Genomic DNA, 17,929 nt, shown 5'->3' with positions numbered 1-17,929 from the left:
GAGTGGATTGTTTTTTATAGGAGTTGTTTCTGGGCTAAAAAATTACACCGGGTTAAGATCTAAAGCGTATAACATTTTCTCAAAAATCTGTAGCCAAATGAAAACCTCCCCCAAAAAAAAGAGGGGAATTACACTTTGACAGTAATACATTTCTAGGTCGCCACGTGAGATGGAAACATATTTTTTAAGCACAAGTAAAATTTTCACGCAAAGCCATATTATACTAAAAGCCATTTTATAATTCAAACGGTGGTGGGGCCTTTAGTAATAATAATAATATATTCTCCGATTGAGAGATACCGTTGCGGCCGTTTCACGGATTAAGTCGGACAGACCGTGTCATGGCGTGTTTTACACGGATTTATGACCTGGACGCGTTCACGTGATAAACTCGTGACAAATCAAATTATATCAGTACAGTTTGTGAAAGGGTTTTTTAAATTTTTTTTATAAGGGTAACCCGCGGCACAATGTCCAAACCCTTTTTATCGCTCGCCAGGCTCGTCCGTAACGGCTTGCGTTTTATACCCGACAATTACTATCACTATGATTATCCATGTCGGACACTTTAAAAACGAAACGGAACAAATACATTACACGTTTTATCATTATTATTATTATAAATAGCCCACCTCGACTCCGGTCCGGTAAATAATGAATGCATTACGGGGGCAAGGGGCGCTAGGAGTCCAAATTGGAATTCAGCAAAAAAAATGCTACCCGAGTTCTGTAAAAGAAGAGTATTCATTTAAAACGGTCACACTGTCGCTCGCCTTCTTGGTTATTTATTTTTCGCCGAGTACAAGGCATTATGATATTATGATGATGCAGCTCTGCATATTATGTTTACTGTGTGGCATAAAAAAATCCCGTCCGTATAGGTCAGTATCGCTGCTGTCAGATTCCTGTGTTTGCCGGATCGTTAGTAACGCGTACCGACAGGCCCACCCAAGTCTCTGTTAATGTAATTATCATTAATAACGTTACGCCGTTGTTATACACTACTATACCCATCTCGCACAAGAACGTGCATTTTTTATTTTTTTATTTATATTTGTTCACCTCGGCCGAGGAAATCATCGAGGAGTGATCTATACCGCGAAGAGATGCGCGTTTCGACTTCAGGGATCGATCGCCGGCCGAGTGTAATCCGATAGGTAAATTCGATCTTTCGAGACAGTCATATCACATGATGTTTTGCGGTCGACACCCTTACCTGCCCTTTTTTTATTGGTTTTTTATCGTGTAATTAAAACGCATCCATCCCCCGTATCGACCGCCGAAGACGATACGGATATACTATATTACCTATATAATATGCAAACCGTATAATATACACTGACAAGTTCGGTGCTAAACGTATTCTGGATCCTAGTCCTAACACCGTCTAGGTACTAAATCCATTTCAAATTATGCAAAAAAAATATAACAGTTACTAATTATTACTATTTAAAAATATACTGATGAACGGTTAGTAAAAAAAAAATTAAAGAGGTAAAATAATATCATTAGATATAAATAGTTATAAGAAGATTGAAACCGACTGTAGCACCTTAACCAAACACAACCCTGTGTCCTAACCTAACCCCAGTGTCCGAACCTATCCGAATCTAGGACTGTGGTTGGGGCTTAACTCTTGTGTATAGTAAGTATGGTAAACGTGTGTCGGTTTAAACAATCAAACGAAAATTGTCGCCAAGCTCTGTTTAATATCCTCTGATTTATTGACTGGACCAATCAGCCGGTATAATAATATGTAATACGGTTCATTGGTCGCGCACGGGTCGGACCCAAACGATTTTTGACATAATTAACATATGGTAATAATAATATTGTACTATTTATGCTCTTGGACGGCGGCGCAGTATGATATAATATTATTATACCATTATAAATATGTAAGATTATTACTATTTTATTTGATTTTTTTACGGCATACCGCTCCGGGACCGTTTACACGTCGACGGCATATTGTTATTTATGGCCTTGTCGGCGAAAAGGCTAGGCAAACGCATAAAATTCGCATGGACGCAGCAAAACCAATCGGATTTTTTATTACTATCAAAACGCCTTTATTTGTGTGTCGACAAAAGCAGGTCGAATCAAAGGGGTTATGTTGATACAAACGGTCGTGGCGCCAGATGTCCGTCCGATTTGGACCTCCCCAAAAGTCATCCACTGCCAACACTCTCTTGCCCCTAGCGCATAGGACTTGCCTTTTTTAGTGGAGCAAGAGTAAAAACCACAAATGCTAAACTACTTGAAGTGTGCAAATTATCGACAAAATACCAAACAGAATAGGTTTAGGTTTAAACTAACAATTTGTTAGTTTGTGGAATTATTTACAAAAAAAAATGTAGGATTTAAAAGTTTATGACCTAAAAAATCTTTGAAAAAACAATATTATAAAAATCTTACACTTGTCAGTTGACCAAAATAAATAATCGCTTAGCACTTGTTTTCACATTTTTTACAGCCGTTGAATACTTTATACGGTTTTTCAATAATCATCAACTTTAATTTAGAAATCTATTTTTAAAATAGCCAGTAGGGTTTGGAAAATGATTGTCTTATAATGAAAAATAACGTCAACAAAATATTAGGAAAAATAGTGAATTTATGTTTTTGATTTTGATAAACTAATTGCTGTTTAAATTTGAAAAAAAAAATCAAGACAAGTTTGAATCTCAGGCTGTCGAAAAAATGTATCTGAAATTCTGAAGGAGCTTCAAGACTTTTTTAAGGGTCAGAACTTCTTTAGTCACGCCGATGGGCGAGGTACGATGGCGCCACTGAAATTATGACAAACCGTTTTTGACGCTTCGGTGGATTGCTGTATCGGTGTGACATCCAGAGGGTGTGGGCAGGTCGGGTTAGTTAGAATAATACTTATACAAGGGTATACAAGAGAGGAGACACGGGGGACCTAACTACATATATATATATATATATATATATTGTACATATAAAATATTATTAATATCGTATTAGAATAATGACTGTGTCGACAAAAGGCCGGCGGCTGCGTGCCCGCGTACGGATGACCTCCTAAACGTCGTGTCGGGGCTGTTGTGTTCTGCTGAGAATATAATAGCCCCGGTGTAATGTATGTGTCTCGGTCGCCCCCTTTTCGCTTTTTACATTATTATTATTATTATTTTTTTTTCATTTTTATATTTGACCCTCCAAACGACTTCGCATTTGTCACCCGAACCGGTCGCCAGCTCCGGCGGGGGGGGGGGGCAGGGAGGTGCCATTCTATACCGTGACACAGTGCTATAGGTACAGTGAACATACTCGGTCGGTATACTGTGTTAAAAAATTGAAAAACAAAAAAAAGGATAAAGTCAAAAAGAGTTTAAGACAATAAGACGGACGCCTATTAACGCGCGTTACCCTCCCCCCCCTCCCAAAGCATTTAAGCCGTGTACTGTACACGTGTAAAATATGTGTTTTGTTTTTTGCCTCCAGTTACAGTAATCGTTTCTTTTGTAATAAAGCGTTATTTGTTTTGTCTCGAATATTTACCGGTGACGTATGGAAATTAATTGCCGGTCGTTTACACGTACAACCGGTAAATAGGTGTTAACACACTGTATAGTATTTATATGTGTATGTATATATAATTTATGAGAGATAAACCGGACGAGAGGGGATGGCCGCAAAGACACCGTCGTGGGAAAGAGCGCGCAGCAACAAGCCGGGAAAATAGTTCCACATTCAATCAGGGCAGTGTTTTTTTTTTTTTACTTTACCATTTATGAACCGTTCGCATACACTACTGGTCAACAGTTTCAGCACACCATCTTATTTGACGTTATGAAGTATGCTTGGATTGATTATGGAAGAGGGTGTGTGGAAGATAAAAATTGCAGTACAATAAGCAATATGACAGAGAAGAGTGGAAATAAACCAATTATTGCTTCAAAAACTCTACAAATTCCAAACTATCAAGTCTGCTTATGAAGAAAACTACATATCTACAATATGGGAAGACCGACCAGTAGTCGAATCGCATCTCCATCGATTTGGTTCCCACAACCGTGTGCTAATATGTGTTGTTGCCCTTTTTCAACAAAAGGTAGGCTTAAATCTTGACGACTTCGAGTGACTTTTTAGCAGTGTATTCCTATGCCCCGTGTCGAGTCTTCGGGTAGTTTTTTAATGCGTGCTAATTGATGTGGTCGCGGATGCCGTTTTTGTTGTGTTGGACTTGTAAAGATCTGGTGAACTGGTCGATCGATCGACACTGACGAATCGATTGAAAACGCGCGTCGACCCGGAAGAATTTCTCAGCTGGATAACACACACATGACACACACAGCGCGTTATTTGTTATTCGATTACTTATTTTTTTTTTACCCCTTTATTGTTGTTGCTTGTGTATTTTCAATTACGTTTGTATCCGAATAATTGTGTTGCACGTTGCACATTGCCGACCCTCCGGGGCGTACAAGTAGGCACGTTTGTTTTGTCGTCACATTAGCTATTCCATATACACATCCATTACACCTATTATACTGCCCTCCTAAACCGGAGACATACCTACTTTGTCTCCGAAACGTTACAAAATACAGTGTGTCCATAAAAATCATGTTCTGTCGGTTAATATTTCACTTGGGTATGCAGTTATTTTTAAATTGGATTAACACAATGGTTTCCAACTTTTTAAAACACCAAGTGTTTTAACTTCAATACTATATTTGATGAGAATAATTTTAAATGGCTAAAATAACGTATTTTGTGAAAATCCAGATTTTTGAATCTCCACTACTAAATGAGAATGCCTAAATCTTCCTAGAACGTTCTCGAGCACTTTTTCAATATTATATTTGTTTTCATAAATCAATCCATACCTACTCCGTCTCAAGGTGAGCATAGTTTGTTTTTTTTTTAATAGATATAACAGCAAATCTAAATTTAAATTAGTTTATCAAAAGCCATAATTTCATTAGTTAATTATTAATACAAAAACTTTAACATTAAATTTTCGTTTAAGTGTCTTAATAAAAAATATTTAAAACATCAGATCATAAACTTCTTATAAATAATTGTTTTTTAAAGGTATTTATGCCATCAATTTCTGAGCTCCATCAGGTAGTCCTTTTATAAATAAATCTATGGATTTATAGAGATCAAAATTTTACTGAAGAACTAATAATTGCACTAAAGCACACATTTTGAACAAATTATAATACATCTACTGTTATACTCGAATCGAGGGGTCAAGTCTTACTTCGGATGATAGCTTATGTCAGTTCGAATTCCCCACAGCCAATCGGCCGGAAACGCCGAATTTACACATTGTCCTCGTTCAAACCGTGAATTCATTTTTTTAGTTAAGTTAAAAAAAAAAATTAAAATTAAACCACGTGCACGTTTTAAAAATATTTTTTTCTTTCGGACGTTGGCCATAATCCTACTGTGACCATTATAAGGTCATGATGTGATGCCTTTTGTATTTTTATGGAATATTTATACATTAGTCAAACGTGCATATTGTGAAAAATCACTTGCTACACTAAGTGTATCACAATATAATTTAATGGATTTTAATTTACAGTCCGATGACCGGTGTAACGTTCAACAAGCGTATAATCCCATAACCGATAGGTACTGAATGAATAAAAATATAGGTAGGCATTATATTACAATGATATGGTGAATACTTTTCACCAAATTGATTTTCAAAATTATTTAACATTTTTGTGTTTATAATAAACAGAAAGTTATGAATGAACACCAACTACATACAGGTTATATTGTAATAGGTTTGAAATTGTGTAATTCATTGGAAATATTTTATTATTATCATATTAATACCCAAAAATATTCATAATATTATGAAGCATGAAATTTGCTTGTTATGAGTTATACATTAACTAAAATTCTATAACAGTTATTAGTTAATATATTTTTAAATAAAAATCAACCAAGTCCTCATTAGAGTTGTGTATTCAATTTAGTGTTTTAAGTTAAAGAAAACATTTTTTTAATTAGCGTTTTAAAAAACCAAAAAGGAATCGAGTTGAACGACTCTTATAAAAAAACATTACAACTTTTTAACATCAATAAATTACATTTAAATCGAATTTTAAGCACAATTTATTTTTAACAACGCCTCAATCTTAACCACGGTTGACTTTTCAATATAAAACATTTTCTGGGGTTGACGAAAAATCAACCTCCATAATTTTATTATTTGCATTTTTGTTTACAACTCTTAAATACTTTTAAACTATACTTAGACACTACTCTGGGTCGGGTAGACTGTAACGATATGAGACAGGAGTGTAGGTACCGGAGAAAACCGTTGTTCAAGATGTTGTCATCATCAAACGGGACGTGTGACATCCGTGTAAAAGATCCCATTACCTAGATACATATATATATATATGTATTTTTTTTTTTCTTCTTCTGCTACTTCGATTAGTCGCGCGTATAGGTTAGGTAAAGGTAGGTACTTATATGTTTTTTGTCAGTGTCCGGTAGGCTCGGTATTAAACGGCTTTTTGTAAAACTACCGGTGTACAATATTGGCAACAATACAATAAGGGGGACGTCCTATTTACACACTTAAGCAGCCCGACGGTGGATAACACAAGAGGGCCGTATTTCTGTTTTTTTTTTCATCATCATCATCATCATTATTATTATCATTCGATAACACAAAACACGTGAAATCGAAACCCTCGTCGTGTTTCCATCGTTGAGAGGAAAAAAATTTGTCAAGCTTGTCCACTGCAATAATAACTGCACGTCAGCGTAAGGGGAAACACCGTCCGTCTGCTCTCATACAACATAATGTAACAACTCATTCGAGTATTCAACAGCTATATTATGTGATCGTGTGTCTAATCCATCAACGGACCGGAAAATCAAAATAAATATATTACATGTCAAACACTGTGCCGGTTTTCACAATACACCACCAGTCGGTCGGCCAGAAACCCTCCTCTTAGCTGGTACTACCTATCAAGTCAGCCAAAAGTGTTTTAAAATTCTCAAAAAGTCCAAGTTCTGGGGAAAAACATTTTTTTTTTTTTGGGGACAGTTTAATTGTAAGCAAAAAAGGAGTCCATAACATTCTTCTTCGTCTTCGCCTTACACTGCCGACCAAATGGGGTTGGCCAAAGTTCAACAAAATTGAATTTAAAAAATACTATAATTGGCATGACTATTTTATTCGTTATTAGTTTATTCAGTTTTTATTTTTTAATATTGAGTTGTTGCCTGTTGGACTAAAATACTCGTTTCCTCTCACACCTTAATGCAATTAATTTTGGTCAAACACAAAATTTATGGGAGGGAGCTTGTGGCACAGATGAACTGATTTATAGGAAAATTGATTGAAATATGTATTTATATTTTTAAACATATTAATCTGTACTAAAATGCTAAATAATACAAAGAATGAAGTATGAACAATTTTTCGTTTGTTGTAAAAATCACAATGATTTCGGGTGCCGTCTAGAGTAGTACATATATACAGGGTGATCCAACTAACGTAAGACACTCATTTTCTCTGTAAATATGAGTATTTGAGAATTATTTTTCCTTAACTTTTAGGTACATATTTTACTACATTTTTCAACATTTTGAAAATTTTTATCACCAATTTTTATAAGCCAAAAAGCGGGGTTTTTGGTTTTTTTTGAAACGAGTGTCTTACGTTAGTTCGATCACCCCGTATATATATATATATATATATAAATAATTTTTACAAATTTCTTATGGGGTATTTTGATTGCCATATTATATCACTGTGTGACCGGACCACCCCGGGACGGATTGTTTTTTTTTTGTGTTTATATGCATTGTCATAACGACTCTCGTGGGGGATGATCGTGTCGTTTTGTTTGAACATAATTTGCGTCTGAGCTTCGGCCAAATGTGTGTATTAACTCTCGGCCGTTGTATAATATATATAAGCTCGGAGGTAATTTTTTTATTTATTTTTTTTAATAGTTCTTGTTTAACGCGCAGCATAATATAATACACAGCGTGTCGTACAAAAACGGAATGCTCGTTTGGGGAGACAAAATTGAAAAGAAAAAAGAAACTAGGTACTGTTTTCGGCCACCCCGGCACAAAAGTCGGAATAATGTATTAAAAAAAAAAAAATGAAAAATAAAAAAAAACTCCTAATATTAAACAATAGATTATTGTTAATGACATAATAGGCTCTCGGGGTGGCGGAACGGCGTGAAAACTAACAGTTCCAGTCACCCGCGGCGATTTGACAGACGGCTAACGTCAAGTCCGTTTAGTACCTAATACAATAATAAGAATAATAATAATGACATTAACCGTTTTGACACCACCCTCGATTGCTCTAGGAAAAAAAAATGTTAAGCTTTTCATTACCATTATTATAGTCGTCACAAGCGAAAATAACATAATAGGGATAACAAGCCGTTGTCCAATGCACAATGATAATTTTATTATAATATTAAGTAGATAGTTTCTTTACAACGACAACAAAAAACACACCTTTTTTATCATCTTGATTTGAGAGATAGCTTTTTGTGAATAGGAACACAAAATGCTACAAACTAATAGTGAAAAGATACTTTCAGAACTTTATCTGTTATAGTTCATACTCACTACAGTGTTCTGAAGTTGTGTATCATAAAAACACAATATTTTTGTCCCTAAAATGTCATACTTTTAAATTAATGTCTTTACTGAGTAACAGGATAGACAACCTCTTAATGTCAAATAGACATCAGCAGTAATCAATTAAATATCGAAATGTGTTACAATAATACAAAACTGTTGTTGAGTTCTAAGTGAACCGTTAAATTATGCCACATTTTAAAAAACTATCAAAGAGAAACGATTAAAATAATATTGAACAACTTAGAAGCCAATTCATGACAACCTGGCATGGTTTTTAAAAATAAACAAATTTAATGACATTTCTGGCATAACCGTTTTACTGTTCAGAGATAACCTAACTTTTATATATAATACACTCAAAGTGGTTGTCAAGTATCGACCAGTCAATGTTTTCATTACATCATTCTTTTGATTCAATAGGTAATTTCAGTAATTTATGTCGCTGTAATTATTCCATTGGGAAAAAATTAATAAATCTCTGAAATATCTACATTCCGGATTTGTTCAACGACAATGATATTATATAATACAGTTGCTACGCGTGTACGGTAGATAATAAAATAGTATACTTTAATGCGCAGAGGGCAAAAAAAAAAGATAAAAAATATGTTTAAAGTGAGACATCCGATTAAACGCACACGGTTCAGAAAAAACACACCAGTCTTTGTCGGCTCGCCAGTCGCCTTTTTTTCAGGCTCTCGTCTCGACGGGATCGTATAAACACTCAACTTCAACTGTATTATTATCATTATACCATCGTGTACAGTGTGTTGTGCACCACTCGTTGAGTACAATGGGGGGAAAAAAATAATAATAACAATAGTAAAAAATGTGATCGTATTATGTTTTTCAACGCGTAAAAATTGAATATAATATATTATAATAAAATACTATATACAGGAAAATCGGTTAAGTATAATAATTATTATACACACAATGGCCGCCGTCGCACAAAATGGCGTCGACGTCCCTGTCCGGTCTCAACCCTTGGCCCGCCACCCTCGTTCCCTCGTCCCTTTTCCCCTATCGATTTCTCCTTCTCTCGCACCCCACCCCATCATGCCCCCACGTGAGTGAGATGTTACATACTCGACTGGGTCCGTGTGACAATGACAAAAAAAAAAAACGAATAATAATAATGTAATATAAATCCCCTCGAGGAGAAAAAAGCCACCCTTATACGCTTACATAGTTAAATAACATTGTGTTACCCAGTACGTTATTTTACCAAATTGAAAAGGTCCCTTTATTTTGGGCCATGTCCACCCATAGGATTATATCATCCGAAGAAAACCCTCCCCTGAACTCTCAGCCCAACGACTTCCCCTGGAGGGTAGTAAAAATATTGTACAACAAACACACACAAAGGGCGTCTCGCATCCCGTCGTCCATGTTGTCACTACGATATGTGTACAATATATTATTAAACCGTATCATAATACCTAAGAGATCTATATAGATCTTATATATAATATAAGTATTGTATGAATAATGATGATGACAATAGCGAATGTTTGTTACCTACAAGGGGCGCGTGTCGAGTGTGTAAGATACATAAGTAAGGTTTTGACAACCTAAATCGGATGGACCATCAACACCGTCTTGGGTGTAATGGTGTACCATTATTTTGAGGGAGGGGAGGAGGTAATTTGAGGCGTTATCAGCATTAAAGATCCGCATATGATAACCACCACGTTTAAAATACCAGATTGAAACCAGAATTATTATGGTACAGTACAATATACTTATCTAATGGTACTATTAAACTGTGAGCGTTTAGTTGTTGTTAACATTATGTTCGTTTTATTCTAGCTGGATAGAAGTGTTGGGCGGACGAGGTGGAATGTGGCAACAGGGGTGGAGAGTGACAGAGGGGTGGAAGGTAAAATCGATAAAACTTTTTTAATTTGATTGTTTTTATCTGATTACGAGGTCGAGCAAGAAATTAGATCAACGCACTAGTTTGACGACAGCAGTGAACGTTGTTGCTGTTACAAAAAAATGTTTTTTTATTGTCGGTTCAATTGCATTGAAAAAAAATTAGAATATTGAAGCTATTGTTATTACATTATACAACAAGGTTTTGGTACAGGAACCGGAATATATCCAAATTTGTCCGCTGCAATGTGTTCTATAAATAAACTCCTACGTTGTTAACAACTAACAAAAAAAAAAAAAAGAGGAAACTAAAAAAATATGAAACTATGACAGTATGCAAAGGTGGGACCAAATGAATTATTGAAAACGTTTAATTTTGTTAAAACTTAAAAAAAACTAGTCAAAAATAGTTTAATGTTAACTGGTCTTTGTTCTTTCAATTAATATTAATAAACTAGTCTAGAAAGGTAAGTTTGGTTTTTAAAAAATAATACATACCTATTACAATCGTTGGTTTTATTTCCAATTAATATCAGTAAAAAAAAAAATGGTTAATTGATATGAAAACTCGTTTAATAATATATAATATCAATTATCAATTATATAGTTTAATACGTCGATGACCTTTGAGAATTTATTTGATTTTTGTAAATTTTAAGCTTTAAAGGAATTTTGTTTTGTGTATTTATATGATTTTTTTTTAGCTATCCCAAATATTGGAAGCAAACGACACAAGGCCTGAGAGAATCGTATTTTTGCAATGACAAGTTATCCTTTGACCGTGGGAACCGGTAGATAAAATAATACTATCATTATAATAAAGAAATAAAATAAATATTTACAAGTCATTGCCATTTCACATACCGAACTCGTCCAGATAAAAACCATTACAGTATTGTACACATATATATATATATATATTGTTTTTGTTATCTTTTGCGTTTGACCTACAATAGTGGTGACCGCAAATCCCCTATATTTGACCGTTTAATGTTATAGTACTTTGATAAAACAATAATTGTACTTATCGGAACGGACGTTGGCGCTTATCGAACATAGTGTAAATTTGTAACATACAAAATAGTATTTATTTTAAGTATTTTAAGTTATACAAACGTTTCAATAATAATACTAACAACACTGTTCAACTAAAAAAAAAAAACCCTATGTAAACTCAATTTTGAGAAATAACTGCACAAACACCCCGAAAAAGCAACACAACGGTTTCAATTACAAATTAAGTAATAAGTTTAATTACAATTACACAGTTTACTGAAAAGTTAAAATCAATTTAAATCTACTCAGATTATTCGAGAAAACAAATATTTCATTAGCCTTTTGTTCAAATAACCCTTTTTAAGAGGTTAATTTTTAATTGATTCTAAAAAATAGAGTTGAAGATTGAGTATCTTAAATATTATACTCAAGTCAAACGGTTTACATTAACTCAAACTATTATTAAATCGGTTATTTCGACCATTACTTACTTTAACATTATCTCTTTTACCAAGAGATTTTTTCCAAGAAGGGACCCTTTGGTCGTTGAAAAATACATAAAAGCTTAAATAGAGTAAAAAAAAAAAAGGATTTTTAAATTCCCATTATTAAAAACTATCACAGAAAATAACCAACAACTAATGAAATTACAAGTCGTTTAATAGTTTTTAATGATGTTTAATTAAAGGTAGTTTTATTTTTCTTAGACTTCTTTGTAACTTTAAACATTTCGGCAAAGCGATGCGCTTTGCGTTTTCAGTATCAAAAATCAATTAAATCGAATTACATTAATTGAATTCAAACTGTAATTGGTTTAAATAAACGTCACTCACCGCTCCTCGTTCTTTTTCGAAATCACAAACACCGTTTGTGGGCTGATGGTAAGACGCGATAGGCATGTGCGGGGCAAACGTCAATTGCAAATTGGTTCCGGTGGACGTGAAGGCCTGTGCATATTGGTAATAAAAAATAATAAATTAATTATAGGTATAACTTTGGTTAATATTTGTTTTCATATATCCTAAAAGTACATTACTAAAAGAAATTCGCAATAAAAAAAACAATCCAAGTCAAAAATATCAAATTTTCAGGAACAACGTCTAAATGTTTATAAATTCCTTATAAATAACTTTAAATTCCTTAATTCATTAATATAATACAATTAATACAATAATATTATATTTTATTTTATTTTATTATTCATGGTTGATTCATTAAGGATAAAACACTCATTTTTTCTTAAAATTATTACAATATTGTAGTTTTTCTTTTTGAAGCCATTTTTGTTTTTGTTATTCTACAACATTATAAAATTATTAGGTAAATATTTACCTTTTATTAGTATTTTTCAGAGTTCTACCAAGTTTTAAAACTTAAATTGTAACGTATTTATTTAATAAACTTTATAAATTAAAAATTATTTACTGAAAATGTTTGAATAAGTGTTTTATTCTTACAATAAATCATGCTGCATTATGTTATATAATCTTATATTTTTCTATTGATTATATTATTCTATCTATATCTGTATATTCCTATTATTTATATTAGATCAACGACCTTGCTGGTACCGATTTGCTAAAAAAAACAACCCAACACATTTTGATTTAAAACCTTATTACAATAATAATTTTACTAGTTCTGAGATCCTAATTAGTAAAAATAATATTTATATAGTCTACAGTCCCGTTTATTAAACAAATCTGACTAGGTAGTCCTTTAGACGTTTTTCAAAATAATCTTCTTGTACTTTGTTTGTAAAAGATTGACGATAGATTTTCAAAATTTAAACCTTTTTTTTAAGCAATTCCAAACCTAATCAAATATCTACATTTAGATGCAAAAGTAAGTCCTGTAATTTTTTGAAATTTCATTTTTTTGGTATTGTCGTTTAGAAGTATAAATATTTGTTTAAACATTGGTCGTGGGTTTGGTGCAAAACAGTTGAACTATAACATATTTTGTTTGAAGCTTGGAAAACAATTCATTAATCAATAAACAGCTAATAAATACACTTGAAAGAGAAGACGGGTTTATCAAAAAGATATTATTTTTCACCAGACAACTTCTAATTGGCATACTGACTCGACATTTGTACACTTTCTATGAAATTCAATTATCTTTAATTGGCTGCGCTTCGGTGTTACGCTTTGGAAATTATTATAGCCAAAGCGTTATTCAAAGCAAAATGCAAATGAACACTTTTTTAAATTCTACAAAATAAAATAATAATCCCGCCTGTTGCATCGTTCAATTAAAATTATTATTTAGAATTATTGTGTATTTGCAATAAAAAAAAAAAAAGAAGAAATACTTTACAACGATAAGTATTTTAATTTATTTTTATTGTAATTTATTTTAATGGTAGTACTCATTTTGCTTTACCTGGCAGCATATTTTTTTATAATATAATAACAATTTAAATCTTTACCTACAGTATTAACAACTATTTTATACTTATATACATTTCAGACCTAACCTAACCTAAACGAGATACGGGGGGGGGGGGCAACTTTTTTTAATGATCAAAACTTAATATCCAATTTATATGATGTGCAATATCTTACAATATCCGCGTGACCTTCGCGACATCCGATTTGGAATCTACTCTGGCGTTCCTCGTGCGGTCTGTCCCTATAGCCGGTGTACCGTATCTGAAAAAAAAACAAATCATTAATTATCATTAGTGTCATGTAATAATTGTGAACAATAATTAGTGTAACACAGCATATTATATTCAACGGTTGGTGTGTACTTAAACATGACTGGCGGGTTCTTTATAATATTAAACGAGGACTACAATATAATATTATATCAGGTACAGGCGAGGTGTTCGGGTTATGTTGTTACACAATATATTATTCCCCGGTTAGTAATTGGTAAAAACGCTAATAGTTGACCTGACTAATTCGGTTAGTCAGCAGTTGATGACCTAAAATATAGCGCCTTAAAGTGAGATCTGCCAACTCGGGGAAAGTCAAATGTGTTATGATACAACAAGTGAAATCGAATAATAATCAAGCGAACAGATGACTCAGGTGATATAATTGGTATGAAAAATATCAGAAATAAATGAGCGATCCCCGACAGAAAACGAACACTTGAGGGCAACAACAGAGTTGACTATAAAATTGGTTTTTGCATGGGAAAATGTGTACTGAAGTAACAAAAAACAATTTAGTCTAATCTGTAAAATATTAGTCAAATAATAATATTAATGACAACCAAAAAGTTTTATGTACAGTTGACCCTACTCAACATTGAGTTAAGTCGCCTAAATAAAACACCATAGGCGCAAATACGGGGGGGGGGGGGCTAGGGTGGGCTTAGCCCCCCAAAAAATTAGGTTATGCATACAATCTTGAAATACAAAAATATATTTTAAAAAATGTCCAGCCCCCCCAAATTAAAAATTGAAATTGCGCCTATGTAAAACACAGTCGACTCAATTATAAATAATATATTATGTTAAGTCAAAAATATCGTTTATTCCAAAGTCAAAATATGCAAAATTTTGTTATTACTTTTTTGTGATTTAAAAATTCAAGTAAATGAGTTCTTGTGATTTGTACAGTAGAAATTCTCGTTTAAATATATAAAGTTTTTTTTTATTTTGCGGCTATTATTTAATTTTTGTAATATCGATCACGCATAAAAAATAGTCTAATCATTATTAAATCCTTAAAACTTAAATCCAACAAAACCGTAGATCGTCTTAGGTACTTATCTGTGATTTCCCCCCCCCCCTAAATTACATCACTATTATGCTTATTGAACAAAAAAAAACACGTTGTACACGCTGTATAATTTTCTGTGTTTTTTTATGTACATAACAAATTAATCAAACTAACTATTTAAAAGTTTCTAAAATATCTGAGTATGTATAGTTCTGTGCCCCGACTGAGCAAACAGCTATAATTCTTGTGGGCCGACATAAATATTTTTACAACGTTTTAAACTGTTTATAAATGAATTTGTTGTGAACTTGTTGTTCAATATTGTCAAACGTAATACGTTTCAAATAGCCTCGAGCCTTACTATAATCATCAAAACTCATTTAACGATCAACTAGGTATATCTAACGCGTAGGTAGGCATATTAACTAACAAGGTCGGGGGAATTTATGTGATTCATCGCGGAAAACCTGTATTCCGTTCTCCAGATTTACGACGGTGAATCGATTATAGCGGTTATCATAATATTCATTAGACACTATGACAACATTGGCTAATACAAAACAGCTGTTAGCCGAACACCTATATAGGTGCTCGTTTCCTTTTACCACAATAATCTGACCTTCGCAAAAAAAAAAAAATAAACACTGAAAAAACTACAAAACAGAAAAACCGGTCGTTTTGGTAGTAATAAAAAACCAAAAAACTAGTGTAAATATATCAAAGCGACACTGCGACCTCACACGACCGCAGGAAATCAATTTGCATATCATTTTCTGTTCAATTACACAAAAATCTCAAGTGTTGCATTTGTCCATCTACTCCAGCAATAGTATTTTAGTCCATTCTCATTCAAACACTCACTTCCACAAAATATGTTTATGCCGGTTACAAATTCAAATCATTATTATACCGCATAGGTATGAGATCCGATCTACTTGTATAAATCAACTTACATTAAAGCTAAGACGAATCTCTATCTTGCCACTATAAGTGTGTAAGTAATATTTTGTTGTATTTTCCTATTCGCAAAGAGCTCTTAGAATTGTCTAAATAGAATTTTTTTTTTCATTTAAGTTACCATATAAATTATTGTTATTAAATTATAAGAAACTGGAAAAAACTGGGAGTCTCTTTTTTTTTTTACCCATAAAAATATATGTATTTTATTCCTGACAAGATGCACAACTGTTGTAGGCGCCATAAAAAAAATCACAGCAAAATCGATTAGTATAATCTACAGGTAATATAATAATAATAAAAACCCATCCACCTACCGGACAAATGATGACAAAAAAAAATGTAAATATTATATTATATAGGTTTTTTGACCGAACGAGGGTCTATTATTATTATTTTATATTTTTTTTAGTGTAATATTATTATTTATTTATATATATATATATATATATATATATATGTATATACAGTACAGGTTTGACTGTACCGTGTAAATGTGAGATGGTGCGAGATCTTATGTGTGTGTGAGGACAATAAAAACTCATCCCAAAATTCCAACGACAACCTATATAATATACCTATAATAAGTACCCTGAGGGCCTTTGACCATTATTGCGTTGCCGACCATTTCTTATATGTATAATGTAATCGGCGTGATGTGTAATATTTTTTTTTCTCTCCGTCTTCTCGGGTCCCGTTTGAATATAATAGAGAAAAAAATATACTATTATTATATATGTATATGTTGGAAACGGCAATAATTCTCGACCGTGACGCGATAAATAACAGTCTTAACATTATACATATTATGCATCGGCCGAATCAGCGGGGGGGAGGTGCTGTCCTCGTCCCCGAGGTCCTCGAAAAATGGTTTTTAAACACACCGTAAAATACACACACGGTCGGTGCACGATTGCGTACAAACGAGTCGGATTACACACGGTGATAAAGTCACAGAAAAAAAAAAAAACTACAAAATTCTACAGAAAAAATTGACCTTTTTTTTTTGAGATATCATACGGTTCGAGGAAGAGTCCCGGACCCTGTCGGATGTGCTTAATAATCGTAGTAGGTACATCAACGACAACAAAAAAAACCCAGTGGGTTTAGCGCACAGTTGGCCACAGAATTCAATAACAGTAGTAACTGCTGAAAAATGTACTCTATTAAATCTAAAAAAAAAAAAAAACTGTGTATGCATTCGAGATTGCTAAATTCAAATTTTGGTCGAGGAGGGTATTTTTTTTTTACTTAAGACTTCATTTTGTGTGTAACACGTTTACTTGTACCTACATTTGGACTGTATCTAAGAAATAATACTGACAAAAAAATATCTGTGGTTAGCTGTAAGTAGCCGGCGCTGTCCAAACCGAGTGCAGCAAGAAAGTACCATAAAGTGAGGTCCAGTGTCCACAGATTCGCATCACTTTCAGTTATAACAATATTCCTGTAGACACGTGACTTCCCTGAATAGGTAAAATTTAAATTAGAGGCTACTGCCGTAATAGGGAAAGCCAAATAAATATTCCTTACACATTTTAACTAGATCCGACTAGTTTTCTTGAAAATATAGCAAGTCAAAGTTGTTAAATCGTCTATTTATGTTATTTATACGGTTTTTAAATATGAAGGATTGAAATTGATCGTTAAATTTGTGATCTAAATATAGGTGGGACCGCCTCGGTCATAGGTCTTTGTTATAGCTCCACTCTGGATCTACCTTCAGCGTCTAATTATCAGACCTAAATCTACATCTAAAAAAGCTAAATAAAGAAAAAGTTTCCATTTCTTCTGCGGGG

General features: G+C 33.2%; 1 protein-coding gene across 1 annotated transcript in view; it reads right to left on the bottom strand.

Annotated features, from left to right (window-relative positions):
- LOC126839604 (protein big brother-like) overlaps positions 1–17,929 on the bottom strand; it is a 28,891-nt gene that overhangs the window by 10,279 nt on the left and 683 nt on the right. Inside the window, exons 2-3 of the mRNA XM_050574997.1 lie at positions 14,064–14,150; positions 12,330–12,443 (exon numbers count right to left, since the gene is read on the bottom strand). Of these exons, the coding sequence (XP_050430954.1) occupies positions 12,330–12,443; positions 14,064–14,150 (201 nt within the window). The remainder of the gene's footprint in view (positions 1–12,329; positions 12,444–14,063; positions 14,151–17,929) is intronic.

Source organism: Adelges cooleyi, unplaced genomic scaffold (genome assembly GCF_023614345.1).
Source record: "Adelges cooleyi isolate 19-005CV unplaced genomic scaffold, UGA_ACOO_1.1 ACOO_flye_CR_arks_rails_tigmint_CR_PRNA_307, whole genome shotgun sequence".
Taxonomy (NCBI): Eukaryota; Metazoa; Arthropoda; class Insecta; order Hemiptera; family Adelgidae; genus Adelges; species Adelges cooleyi.
Note: the sequence above shows the minus strand (reverse complement) of the source record. Positions and strands in the feature narration are given on the sequence as shown.